Source organism: Aquila chrysaetos, chromosome 4, assembly GCF_900496995.4.
Source record: "Aquila chrysaetos chrysaetos chromosome 4, bAquChr1.4, whole genome shotgun sequence".
Lineage (NCBI taxonomy): Eukaryota > Metazoa > Chordata > Aves > Accipitriformes > Accipitridae > Aquila > Aquila chrysaetos.
Genome location: NC_044007.1, coordinates 76,455,222 through 76,469,157, shown reverse-complemented (window position 1 = coordinate 76,469,157; position 13,936 = coordinate 76,455,222). Strand labels below are relative to the sequence as shown.

The window sequence follows — 13,936 nt, the reverse complement described above, 5'->3', positions numbered from 1 at the left end:
TCACCACCCTCACAGTGAAGAACTTCTTCCTGACATCTAATCTAAATCTACACTCTTTCAGTTTAAAGCCATTACCCCTTGTCCTATCACGACATGCCCTTGTAAAAAGTCCCTCTCCAGCTTTCCTGTAGGCCCCTTTAGGTACTGGAAGGCTGCTGTAAGGTCTCCCCGGAGCCTTCTCTTCTCCAGGCTGAACAACCCCAACTCTCTCAGCCTATGTTCATAGGAGAGGTGCTCCAGCCCTCTGATCATCTTCGTGGTCCTCCTCTGGACTCGCTCCAACAGGTCCATGTCCTTCCTATGTTGGGGGCCCCAGAGTTCAACATGGTACTGCAGGTGGGGTCTCACAAGAGCAGAGTAGAGAGGGAGAATCGCCTCCTTTGACCTGCTGGTCATGCTGCTTTTGATGCAGCTCTTTCCCCTTTGAGAAGTCAATTCTTTTTTTTTTTTCCAAAGACTTGCATAAGCTACCTTTAACCATAGAATACAGAACAGTTATTGTAACATAAATTTCAAATGCTCTCAGAAAATCCTGAGTGAAGCTCTCAGTAAACATCAGAAAGCACAAGAGACCCACCCAGTGCCCTGCTTTTGGGTTACTTTTCCACACTCTGGGTAGGTAAAAAGGGAGCAGGGGAGAGCTGTCGCTTCAGTGTCACTGGTGTGCTCCACACTCCTTGCACAAAAAGAAGGGGTTGGATTAAGCTCCTCTGAATTGCAATAATGTGTTCAAAGAGAGTAAAATACAGAGCCTTTTAAGGTCATCTCCAACCAAACTGAAGTAAATTAATTAATGAGTGATGGCTTAATGGTGTTAGAAGAGCCAATGAGAAATTGTACCATGAATTATTGCAGAGCTAATTAATGTCTGCCTGTATGTGTAGGTAGACACGGATATGCACAGAAGTTATTTCTACAAAGGCTATATCGAGTAACTGTTTGAGAAACCTATACAAATGCTGACTATGTTCTTGATTAGTGCATCTGAAAAGTTTGATTCCCAAGTGTTTGTCACATCATCAGTCGTCCAAGAGTGATTTTCCCCACTATAGCAAGGGAGGGACAGGAACCTCTCTCATGAAAACGCTGTTGATTTTTATTTTCAGTCTAAGTCTCCAGAAAAAAAATTGCACAGCCTGCATTCCCATTTCTCATTCAGATTTAATAAAAATCTGTAGTATTTCTACTGGAGAGATTTCTCTCTCCTGTTGCGTATCCTACGTCAGTGGGACTTTTTTCACTAATTTTTATTTGGAAAACAGGTTTGCAAAAAGTGCCAAGTTTGAATATGAAGAGATCTTCTTTGTTCGTTACACTATAAAATCTCCATGAAGACCCAGGGCGAGGCGGGTGGCCTCACCATCCATCAGCTCTCACCGGCAAAGTGAGCTCCGCACCTAAACCGAGCCCCTTCCGCGAGCTGTGCTGCCGGACGGACGTGCCTGTAAGGGTGTCCTGGATGCTCGGCCTCATCTGCATGGGGACTTTCACTGAGCAGCACAGCTATGGCGGTCGAGGGGCATAGCTGCGGAGAGCTTTAGTGAAAATTGACTGGATCAATATCCCTATCAGTGTTTACATCAAGTAACGAACTGCATCATTACTTGTATCGGTGTGCCCCACGGCATGTTAATTTGCACATGGCTACTCATAATATGCAGGGTATAGTGTGTGTGTGCATCTACTTTTGTGTAGATACATTGTGAGGACAAGCCTTAGAAATACAAACAAAAAATATGCCAATATACACAGTTTTATATATATATATATAGAACATTGAACTCCCTCTTCTTCCATTGCAGAAGTCCCACAGGTGTGAGAAGAAAACAATGCCATTTCACTTTTTATAACTGCAGTGACTAGAAATAAGGACGTATAAAGAAGAGCTCTGTGGCACACAAAGAGGGCACGCTGACAAAAAATAAGTCCTGAGAGGAAGCTTGCACTATAGGGGCCTGTAGTTTCCCTGGGGGCGGGAGAAGGCTGTGTTAGGTGCTCTGCTCCTGTTGACCCTTTCGAGACACTTTAGCAGAAGTTCCTATTGACTTCAGTAAGAGTTAACCTGCGAGCAAGGGGAATACCCGAGAGAGGTTATGCATTTAGAAAACATGGTAAAACTTGTTGGATGCTTTGGAAGAAAAGGGCATTTTTACAAATGGGAATTGTTCTGGGCAGGTCAGGATTCCCCTGCCAACTGTCCTGCTGCTGTTCCTGCTTCATCCTAAACTGCTTGTGTTGCTTCTGTGATGATAGTTCTGTCTTTCTCCTAGGTATTTCTCTTATAGCAATAATGGCATCTTCTTTTACATTTACTGCTAGCAGTACCACAAACCAGCATCCTGTTTGCCTTCTTTATTGCAGCTGCATACGGGGCAGAAGGCTTTAGGGACTTTCATGCAATAATTCCCAAATCTTTTTCCCGTAAGTATACTGCAAACTCAGCTCACTACAGAGCATTTCCATCTAGTTCCTACTTTTATGATTTTTGTTTGTGTCATTTTGCTTCTCAGTAATGTACATCTGTCTGCGTACACTACCAAAGTGCTTAAGTAGTCTGATGTTTTTGCTTCATTAACATGTATTTTGTTTTAACTTAACATAAAGCCTACTTCAAAAGCCACCTTCTCCAAATTCCTGGCAGGCGAGGAGCCTGTAATTGTTTTGTATAAATAGATTTACATTCAGATTATTATTCTTATAATTAAGAGAAAAAAAATTGGTGTGTGAATTATGGAAAATCTGTCATATGCTCAAGCTAAATAGTTCCACCACTTCTTTATGCCGTGGTGAAAACAGCAGTATGAGGTTGCAGTACACTAAATTTGCAGAATAGCGTAGATCACTTCTGTTTAGCCAGTCATACCATCTTTGTAAATCACTGTTTGGTCATTGATTATTTTTTTCCCCATATCTCTAAAGTAGTCCCCTTTTTAGGGCATGCATTTTAAAGGAAAAACTGCTATTTATGATGTACACTCATTCTGTCTTGCATATGATTTCAATTAAGCATGCAGTATTTGAAAAATCATTAAAATGCCTAGATTGGTAGACTTTATAAAAGGTGTCCAGTCGAGCGGTGTTCAGAAATGTGAACACCTTTACGCTCAACATGTTTCCCAGTAGGATTTTGAGTCAGATACTCTTATCAGTCACATCCATGCAATCCTCCTGGGACACCTGGGAGGTTGCAGGGTGTAGCAGGGAAGAGTTTGTCAAACCTTTCAATTTCAAATGAATGTCAAGGTCTCTCATCTCTTGAGGTAATTATTGCCCATAGCTTAATTATGTCATTGCTACACCACCACTTGTGAATAAGGCTACCGTGAAACTACCATTCCACAAAAGGAAAAGACCTGGTCTTTACTGAGTGAAACAGACCCCTCCTGTACTCAGCTAGCCACTAAAGTAAATGCTCCTCTTTTTGGGGTGGGGTGGGGTGAAAGAAGAGGTTTTTCACTGAAAGGAAAGTAAGATTTGGGGCAATGAAATAGTCTTTTCCAGCTTAATGAAGAACTATTTTTTCAACAAAATCATCAGATTAGAAAAGAGGGAAATAACTGTAAAGATGATTTATTCTACACAAAACATCATACAGTCCTGTGGAAAGAAGAGGAATGAATACTGGCATTAACTGATCTGAATATTGGCCCTTTTCTGTAATGTTTAGGTTTGCTGTGTTCATACCAGATCAAATTTACCAACCTACATGTTATCACATGTAGTGAGGCTATGCCAGATTTATACCTGAATTCTTTTTCTAGCTGCAAGTGATTGTTGCCTATGGAATTATAACACAAAGGACTTATCCAATAAAGTCAAAACAGTTCTCCCACTCACCTTTGTTGGCTTACTGTTTTTTGATAGTAGCTCATGGCTGTAGAGGATCCTCTCCTCTTACTCAGCAATCCTAATCCTGCTGTCCTAAAAACACAATTTTCACTCTTATAATTTCCTGTAATGCTAGTTCCTGCTGTTCAGTTCTTCCTTCTATCCTTCCCCACCCTGGTTTCTTTATCAGTGTTTGTACTCTTTGCTTTCCCATTGTCCTTGCTTACCCCATAGAACTGCAAACCAAATATTTGGATTCAGTACAACCCTTGAAATCTTCCTGCCAAGTGGAGAATGTTGCATTTTCAGCTCATTTTCATCCATTGTCTTTGATGAGTTACTTTCACAATTGTTTTGAACAAATCCATGTGAAGTGGATTAATTTTAAGTTTCATTCCAATTAGCCTGAATTGTCAAAATGAACGTTACAAATGCAAAAATCTCAGAGTGACCTAGGAACAGACTTGTAAAGTTGTTTGGGTTCCCATCTCCTGGATGCCTTGTATTTGTCTTACTGATATTCACTGTTCATTGCTCCATGTGTTACAAACTCATCGCATTGCCCATAGAAATGTAGTCGTGTTTGTAGCTTTTGTTATTTAGGTATATTGTACATGCTGTTTAGACATTATCTCCTTTGATGTGTTTGTTTCTTTGCCACCATATTTATTCTGTAACAAAACTGAGTGGCATCCTGTATTGTTTTTTTCAGCCGGTAATATTAAAATAGAGACTCAGAGTGATGAAGAGAATGGGCGTGCCTGTGAAATGAATGGGGAAGAATGTGCGGAGGATTTACGAATGCTTGATACCTCGGGAGAGAAAATGAATGGCTCACACAATGGCCCAGGCAGCAAGGCTATGTCAGGAGTTGGAGGCATTCGACTTCCTAACGGAAAGCTAAAATGTGATATCTGTGGGATAATTTGCATCGGTCCCAATGTGCTCATGGTTCACAAACGAAGCCACACTGGTAAGGCCTGCCATAGTTTTTCCTTTAGTTGACAAGAATTGGCCACATATTAGGAATTAAGACTTATTTTCTATATCATACACATGTTCCCTCTTGTAAGATAATGCCGCATCGGTGGGCATTTGGAACTGGGTTACTTTGTTACGCCATTTCGGACAGCACAGGAATTGAGATTTCTTCCTGATGGAAGTCCATCTATTGGGCTAGAAATTGTGCAGTTTGTTTGGTTTGAAGCTACATGAAAAATTCAATTTAAAAAAAAAAAAGTAAAGAAGTCTTGTTTAACTTCTAAGAAATTTCTAAGAATTGCTGAAGAAAAACCCATTTGTGACTAACACTGAAATGGACCCAGTTCTAATGTTTCCAGCAATGCAACAAAGCTCACTATGGATCAGTGATTAGCAAAATAAATGTTAAGGGAGCTGTACTGGCAGTCTTAGTAAAAAGGTGTTAGTTTTATGTCAAATGTTTCATGAAGTAAAAACAAGTATTGTGACTGGTCAGATCTGGACTAAAGGGTTTCCAGTGGGACACTAAAAGAGACATGTAAAGATGTTGTGCTCCATAAGAATGGCTTTTCATTATACAGTGCCGTGAATCTTCTTGCCTCGATTTTCTAATTCTAAATAGTCTCAAAGAGTGCAAAAAATTAAGAGGCTGAAACAAATGAAGAAGTAAAGACCAGGGTGAGTTTCATCGTACCTGATATAAGCTGTCTAAAAATTAGGCCTCCAATCTAAACTGTTAAGGTCATCCATAGTAAAAGGAGAAGAAACGAACTGTACTGTTGTGCTACACAAGTTACTTTGAAAATAGATAAATAAAGTATTTGGCATTTTTGCATGAATATTCAAATGAGAGGGAATTTTAAAATATTTTTAAGGTAAGAATGACCTGTCCGATGATTAGATTCCACTGAAATAGTCGTGCTAGTGAACACATACTTTCTTCCTCTGCATCGCCCCCCATCATGCTTAAATGATTTCCCCACAATTACTAAGGAGTGAGATTAGCAAAGTGTTTTCAGAGTTTAATGGAGAGGATCCATGAAAAGACCCTGAGTGTCGTCCATCCCCCCGCAGTGCTAATACCTGTCATTGTAAGTGCGGCTGCTCAAGCTCTGGAAGGGTGAGATCTGTTAGCGTAACATGGGTTAGCCACGTTCAGAAGCAGTGCTAGTCATAGTTAGCAATGCTGTTACATTGCCTACTTCAAAGTACTGTTTAATTCAATGCGATAAATCCCTCTGTCAAGGAAGAGTAGATGATTATTGGAAAAGCCACATCTAGTGCTCAGAAGAGAGGCTGCAGCCTACTTCCTAGATATAATAAAGTGCTTGTTGGTCAATTGTTTCCTTTTTTTTTTTTTTTAATTGAGTGTTACTGCGATCCTTTAAAAGTTGATAAAATGTATATGGAAATGACTTGGACATGAGGCCTTTTAAACAGACCCATGGGCTTGAAGAGGATGCTGCAGTAGTTCAAATACAATGTTGCAACTTAAAATGCATTTAGAGGTAGAAGTCTTTGTGCTTGTTTAAGGAGGCTGCTGTTTTAGTAAAAGTTGCTGCTTCGGAGGAGCTGTTTCAGGTCCCTGGGGGTCAGAGGCACTGTTTGCACCAGGGCTGAATGGCCCGTGTGGGGACACACCTGATTTTGGGCAGGCGGTGGGCAGAGCTGCCTTTCTTTCTAGCGCGTTGGTTGGCACCCGGCAGGCTGAGTCTCCGGAGGGTGAGCTGGGCTGCCTGTTCCTGGGGGCAGCGTCCCCGGGGGCCACCTCTCCGGTTTCCCTGGCACAGACCTCCATCTGCCCCAGCTGCCTGCCTGGCAGAGGGACGCCAGTGCCTGCCAAGGGCGCTCGGGGCACTACCCTGCGAGGGCTGTCGCTCCGAGAGTTCTCTGCCCTTCGCCAACGGGACCCTCTTTTTCATCAGGGAATGTAGTTAAAACCCACAGTGGGAGCACCCCAGGAGCTGCACTTCGCTCAGCAGGACCCCCTTCTTTTACACTTAATAAAACTAAAGGGTGTGAAGTTGCGCCCGAGTCCTTCCATGGAAAGAAAGCCTTTGCTTTCCCTCCTGCCTCGCCCTCAGCTCCTCTCCTGAGAAGCCTCTTCGGGTGAGCTCAGGCGGTTTTTCGGGGGCTGGCAAGGGAGTGGAAGCTCGGGGCTGGTAGTTTAAATTAAAGGGACGTCATGGGGAAACAGTGGTGACTGCTTTTCCTTTCAGTTGTGCTGTGAAAATTAAAGTAGAAATGGGATATACTATTACAGACATTCAACTGACTACGCTGAAGCCCATTTCAATACATGCCCAGTGAAGGAATAAGCCTCGCAAATGAATTACTTTGCTGCTAATTCATGTAAAACCTGCATATGCAGTGAGGTTTCCTTAAATAAATATTTGATAAGTGAACAAAACTCTAGCACACTAAAGTGCCAAAATAAAATGACTGCCTGACCTGATAAAAGGCATAATTACTTTTAATGAATACACCTGCCAAGTGCAGATATGCAGAGCAGCACCTGATATTTCTGCCCCCTCCTGTCTGCAAGCAGCCGTACAGGACTGACTGCTTCCTAGCGCCTTACCTGTTGCTCCCTTCTGCGGAGCAAATCCCACTCACAGACACCCAACTCCCCTCACTCTCCTTCCCCAAGGCTTTCAGTATGTTGATTTTCTGCAGCTTGTTGCTGTCTTGCTTGGTGTTTAGGAAAAAGAAGAGACACACCCCTGCCTGCTCCGTGGTGCTGGGACCTCAGGGTACAGATTCAGGCTTCACTTGCTCAGTGCGCACGTATTTGTGTGCATGTGTGCGCATATATTTATGTGCATATATATGAGTGTGTGCATAGGTGTATATGTTCCCTCCTTATATGTACGATCCTTTAACTTAAGTCACCGGTTAGTTCACTTATTTCTTGTTAGTTGGGTCTGAATGTCTCCAATTTATTTAGAAAACTATTTCCATTGAAGAATGAGCATTAAAAAAAAAGAGAAGAAAGAGAGCTATGCGCATCCCTGAGTACTAGGTGATTTTGTCATTATGTTGTTTAATAAATGAGAAAGATTTCAATTAAGATGATAAATATTCTTCACTGAATAAGTAGTCCAGGGCCCATGCTCCCACCAAGGCTTGCAAATCACTGCAATGGTGGTTGATTCAATTCAGGGTCCCATTGCAGTTTTGGCTCCTGGGCCCATATTTGCCCATAGCTACACACCATGTGGTGATATCTGCCCTGGACAGACATGTGCTGTTCAGAACTGGCGAGAAAATAACACACAAAGCTGACTGTTTAAACAAAAGATGCATTGGGTACTTTTTCTTTCTGTCCTGTCCCATCCCCATTTTTGGGGGGATAGCACCACACCCAGTAACCTTCCATCAGCAGCTTTCTCCATCCTAGCAGGGCTGGGAGCTTTGCTGGGCCCACAAGGCAGGCATTCCCCACCCTGGTAGTTGTAGCACGGACGACCAAGGGCCAGTCAAGCTACACGTAGTTTCAGGGTCTTTCGGTGGTGGTGTCGTCGTTTCCCTTGTACAGCAACGTGAGTGCAGGTTCCCTTACGTTTACTCCCACTGTAAGTTTTGTAGAAATAGTTGGTATGCAGCAGTCTCTTTTGAAACGCTCCATCTGTCTGTCTTCTCCACCCAGTGCAAGATTTCACCCTGTAATTGTGAGAGCTGTAGGCTGGAGATACATTTCGTTCTTACTTTGCTTTACATTTCATTCCTGGAGTACTTTTACAATCCTTGTTTTTCTCCTCTTACGCTCCTCTGAGTAAAAATAACAGAAAAGAATGATAGAAAAGCTGTTTAGTAAGAATCAACCATTTCTTCTGAATTTGTGTCCCCCATGACAAACTGACTTCTTCATTACTGTTTCAGTCCATTTCTGAAAAATACCTTCCATGCTTAGTAACTGCCCCAAAGATTAAGAAGTAAAGCAGACAGACTCTTACCCATTTTCTTTTTCCCCTAACAACTACTGTGCATAGCTTATGAAGTACATTGCAAAATCCTGTAAGGCTAATGCCGGCATTTTTGTGGGCCACCCCAGTTGAACCAGTTGCGGATATAGTTTAGATGAATACAGCTACTTGACGGACAAAGAATGTGAGCTGGTCTGGCTTCACAGGGACTATGCTGACCCGCTTGAAGCTGTTGACCAATGAAAATACCTTGCAAAAAAGTAGATTCATGTTACTGTTTGGTGAATGCTAAAACTGCCAGCCCTGATGGTAGAGTTTGTAGATTTTGGGGTTGGGACTGTACTGCTGTCTTAACTGATTTTCAGCTGTTCTACTGCATTATCCCAAAGTCAAAAATGATCATGCTGCACATATATGCACATGTATGGACATTCAAGTTGGTCGTAGATGTGCAAAATAATACATGTCGGTTAAGTGAGAGAGAGAGAAGAAAGAAATTGTTTAACTTGTATTTGTTTTTTCTATATTTTAACTTCAGCACTGAAATTTTAAAATCAATATTATTGTTATATAAAGAAAATCAAAACTAAGAACAGGTCATCTCTGGGCTGTTTCTAATACTGGTGTTGTATTATAATTACTAGAGCAGATTACATTTATGCCTAAGAGAAACAGAATTCAGCAAATGAGTTTCAAAGGCTGGTTTGACTTAGTCGAGGGCTACAGAGAAACAGGCATGCAGGAGCAGTGCCTGCTGTTGGAGTGCTCTCATGTATAAATTTTCCTTTACTCCTATCTGGTACAAGTGGAAACATATTTTATTTCCTACTGACTTAAGAAAAGGCCTCATCTATCTTAATTTTTTAAAAAAATAGGTAAGCAAATAAATGAGCATATTGATTTTAAACAGCACTAAAAAGCAAACAACAGCCATATTAATTTTTGCAAAACTAGTCGATTCGCTTTCTTGATAACAGGCACCAGTTTAGACAAATCAAGGCTGTGTCTCTTCAAGTTTTTTCCCTGTGTCCATCAAAAGTGTAGACCAGCAGAGCCCATTTGTGCAGCTCCTCTGTTCGTACCTTACCTAGAGAAGGGTTGGGACTTTGGCATGGAAGTACAGGGCTTCCTTTGCACTGTCTTAACTTGTGTGATTTTACTCTCTCTTTTTCTCTCTCTTTCTCTGTCTCTTTCCTGATTTGGCTGCTTAGGGACAGACAGGTAATGGAGAAGAAATTGAAAGGGAAAATACAGGGAAAATGTAAATGAAAAGAAGTTATTATAACTGTTATAATGAAGTGCCTTTCATTTAAATATAAGAATGTAACGCTGAAATGAACTTGTGATCCTGAAATGCATTTTTAATGAGTTTCCTTTTTATTTTGCTGCTTCAGTGGCATATTTTAAAGACCCTTTGAAAAAAGCCACATTAAAAACCCCACCAAATGCCACAACATGCAAAATTGGATATTGGTTTATTCCAAAACTGCTGATCAGGAAGAGTGGCTCTTCAACACAAAATGTTGCAGTCACTTTATTTAAATGAGTTTGAATTTGCATTGTGATGTGCCATTCTGATTTAGAAAAAAAAAATTAGATTTTCAGATCAAATTGACCCAGCCAGTGAAGCATTAAGAAACTGGCAGGTTTAGTCTGAAAGCCTCATGTTATATCAAACCTGCAGCCGGTGGAAGTCACACAGCAGCAGTGAGAAAACAACTTTCTCACTGAAATCTTTCTCTTGTTACCGCGTAAGATTTTTTTGTTCTCACCTATTTTCTCCTTCTCCCCGTAGGAGAACGCCCTTTCCAGTGCAATCAGTGCGGAGCCTCCTTTACGCAGAAGGGCAACCTTCTGCGCCATATAAAGTTGCACTCGGGTGAAAAGCCCTTCAAGTGTCACCTGTGTAACTACGCCTGCCGCCGCAGGGATGCCCTCACAGGACACCTGAGGACTCACTCGGGTAAGTGAAGGTGCGGGACCGTCCATGGGCGCCCGTCACCGCACCTCTCGAGGAGATGGGGGCGTTCGTGGCCACCAAGCCTGAGATGTCTTCTCACCCTGGGGAGGAGAGTTAGCCCCGTGTTGGGGTTACCCAAGCTGTGAGCTGGCGGCGGTGTTTTAGCAGCAAAGAAATGACTACACACATCTCACGCTCATGATCCTTCACCAGAAGAACTGTTTTTTTCCCATACTTCTTGCCTGATTAAAAGTTTCTGTATTAGGGTTTCATCTTACAAGCCTCATGTGAGTAATCCATTTCATGGAACTACGAACATGAATTAAAGCTGATGAATGTTTTAGGGTTTGGATGGCATTTATCTGTATATAGAGATAATAGAAGGTCTAAATACAGTAGGTTTTAAGTGACAAAGTCTCAAAAACCTCCAGTCTGGTAGTCATTCTCAACCGAAGGAGTGAATACCACATAAAGCATTCAGCAGCAGTTATTTGTTGCACCTTGTTATTACAAGTACTTTGAAAGAGAAAGGGGGGGGGGGGGGGGAGAGGGGGGGAGAAAGATAATCTTCCGAAAAAGAGGACTCTGCTAGAGTTTTTCAGTGTTTTGTCTCAACAGTAATATGGAGATCTGAATAAATATTTTTGAATAGCTGCACTTTTCCATTACCACGAACCTCTCATTGTTTGACAGAAGCCATAGTCACATACATTCTGTGAAGCAAAACCAATTTAGCACCTTTAAAGTGCCTTTAAAAGCAGAGTGTTGTCCCATCTAATTTCTCAAGCTAAGCTGGAAATGCAAATTGTTATTTGGATAGGAGACCTCCACAATACATTGCTGGAACTGACACTGGTAACTTTACTTGGGAAAGTTGGCTTTGGGACCAAGTTCTGGGTAGCAGAAGGGGAGCTCCCAAAGTGACATTTTTGTGTTGCACAAAACCTAAGGAAATTCTTCTCTAGCACACGCATTAAATAAGATCCCTAGTGTTGGTCCCACATCTCCAAAATAATTTCCACTTCTGTTTGGTCCTGGTCCGTTTCAGGAAAGCACATCTTTAAAGTACTATTTTTCCTCCCTCTCCCTTGCTGTTACTGATTTTCATGGCTGCACAATTTTAAATATAATTTTTCATATATACATGAAATTACACCTAGACACTTTTGGCAAACTCTGAGGATTCCATAGCTAAAGAGACAATGCGTAAACCGTAGTAGACTGTGATTAGTTCCTGCAAATGGCAAATTGACATCAACATGTTATAAAACAAATTGGGTGTCTGAGTCTAATTTTCAACCAAGACTTTGTAAATAAAATTTAAAAGTGAAGCTGTGTGACCATCTAAAATTGTGAAATCACATAGAAGGTGACAGTCTTGTCATGCTAAGACAGAAAATTCAGGGCCATAAGTCCATGAAACCATATCATTACTGAGAAATTCCTGGAACTACCTACATCTGGATTGGTGTAATACAGAAAAAAATTTGTCTTGCCATTTCTTTGGAATTTCCAGAAGCAGAAAACATGCGAAATCTAACATTGTCCTAAAAGCATTGAGCTGGTTCTGGTTAGATCAGAACTGACATCCAGTCGTGGGCAGGTGTCTCTGCCTACACCACCAGTTCCCCCGTTGGCAGTCTCTGTGGCAGCTAGGCACTAAAGCAGCTCCACTCAGACCTTTGAAGATGTCTCAGTTTCTAACTTGTGTAGATGCCGTTTTTGAAGATTTAATGTCGCAGTCCTTATCTGATGTGAATCATCTGAAATCAGCTTGCAGCACCCACAGAATTGGCCTGTTGATGTAAAGATATACAACTAGTTTTCCATTAGGTTGGTTTTTTTCTTAAATTGACAAAATCTTTCTTCAGTTCACCACAGCATGGGTTCATTTTTGGGGTGGGCTTTTTTCCTGTTGTTCTTACCATTATTAATATGCTGTTGAATACGTCATCTGAATCTCTCAATTAATTGTGTTTTCTCCAGTTGGCAAACCCCATAAGTGTGGATACTGCGGTCGCAGCTATAAGCAGCGCAGCTCTTTGGAAGAACATAAAGAACGCTGTCATAACTACCTGCAAACCATGAATATCTCAAGCAGCCTTTATTCAGGTAATAAACGTGTCCATTTGGGGATTAACGCTGTCCTGTCAGGTATGCAGAAAAAGGAGTGCAAAAGGAACAGTAGTACCATTTGTGGTATCTTTTGCATTGGGGAGGCACACCCCCCCCCCATATATATGATACTGCATCTCGATTTAATCTATTTTTGATAAATATTTGGCTGCTGTCTCCTTTTGTTTAGCTCAAACAAAAAGCCAAAGTAAAACCCAGGCATGTAGCAAAACACTTGCAAGACCTGGAAAATTTCAGTTCACTGTCTTTGAAGACAGTATGACTGCATCACCTTTCCCTTTTGCTTGGAGTCCTATATCGCAGTGTTCTTGTGGATGTAATCTTAATAAAGACTTAGTATCAGTGTTCTTGGTAGGGCTGCAGAATCTTCTGCATTGCACATCTCCTGCCTTTCCCAGGCACAGCTTAAGGGCCTTGCTTGACCACTGGGACCAACTCATCTGACAAGAATGAGCTGTCTGTCTTTGATTTCACTCTTCCAAGCAAGAGGACTTGAAGCCAGAGGCATTTAATTTAGCCACTTTCACTGAGACAGTCCAAAAAGGCTAATAATTTGTTGACAGCCTTTCTCCCAACCTCCCCTTTAAAAGAAAACTGGGGGGAGGTGAGGAGCTGTTGTGCTTCTCTGAGAGACCGGTCTTATGATGAAGGTAAAGTCCATTTCTTGGAGAATATAAAATCTAAAACTACGCCCAGAAACAGAGCAAGCAGATACTGGAGTTTGGATTTTTTTTTAAACAAAGATCCTAAAGATCTATATAGGATTGATCATAGTAAATAACCATACAAAATCCTCTTGCATGTGCAGTTTTAGATAGAGAATGTAAGATTCAGCTTCTTTGGTGGAGTTTAAGCCCATCCAGTAAGTTACATTTCTTGCATACCTTTTTGATCCTGTCAGTATATTTGGTTTGTCAAATGACAAAAATAGAAGGTTCTCTCTGACCTGTTTGCAATGATGCCTCATTTAATATTTTATACCTGGACAGAACCTGAAAATGTTTTTACATGCTATCAAATAATGTAAAGTATATGCACATAATGATAGCAGTGAATACAGCTGAGATGCTTCTGGCAGACAGCATGTTAGAGCAGCGGCCCTTCT

The 13,936-nt window shown here is 41.4% G+C and overlaps 2 protein-coding genes across 19 annotated transcripts in view; one reads left to right on the top strand and one right to left on the bottom strand.

Moving 5' to 3' along the window:
- Window positions 1–13,936, top strand: part of IKZF1 (IKAROS family zinc finger 1) — a 73,517-nt gene that overhangs the window by 47,470 nt on the left and 12,111 nt on the right. For 10 of the 18 annotated variants that reach the window (XM_041123081.1, XM_041123080.1, XM_041123078.1 and 7 more), the window contains 4 exons: window positions 2,362–2,421; window positions 4,541–4,801; window positions 10,531–10,698; window positions 12,682–12,807. In XM_041123081.1, the coding sequence (XP_040979015.1) occupies window positions 2,362–2,421; window positions 4,541–4,801; window positions 10,531–10,698; window positions 12,682–12,807 (615 nt within the window). Of the gene's footprint in view, window positions 1–2,361; window positions 2,422–4,540; window positions 4,802–5,441; window positions 5,488–10,530; window positions 10,699–12,681; window positions 12,808–13,936 lie in introns of those variants that run through there. The other 8 variants (XM_030012909.2, XM_030012907.2, XM_030012908.2 and 5 more) reach the window with 3 other exon arrangements.
- The window catches only part of FIGNL1 (fidgetin like 1), a 46,900-nt gene continuing 33,365 nt past the window's right edge, over window positions 402–13,936 (bottom strand). Inside the window, exons 3-4 of the transcript XR_003923235.2 lie at window positions 3,838–3,921; window positions 402–2,062 (exon numbers count right to left, since the gene is read on the bottom strand). The gene's annotated coding sequence lies outside the window, so the exon portion shown is untranslated. The remainder of the gene's footprint in view (window positions 2,063–3,837; window positions 3,922–13,936) is intronic.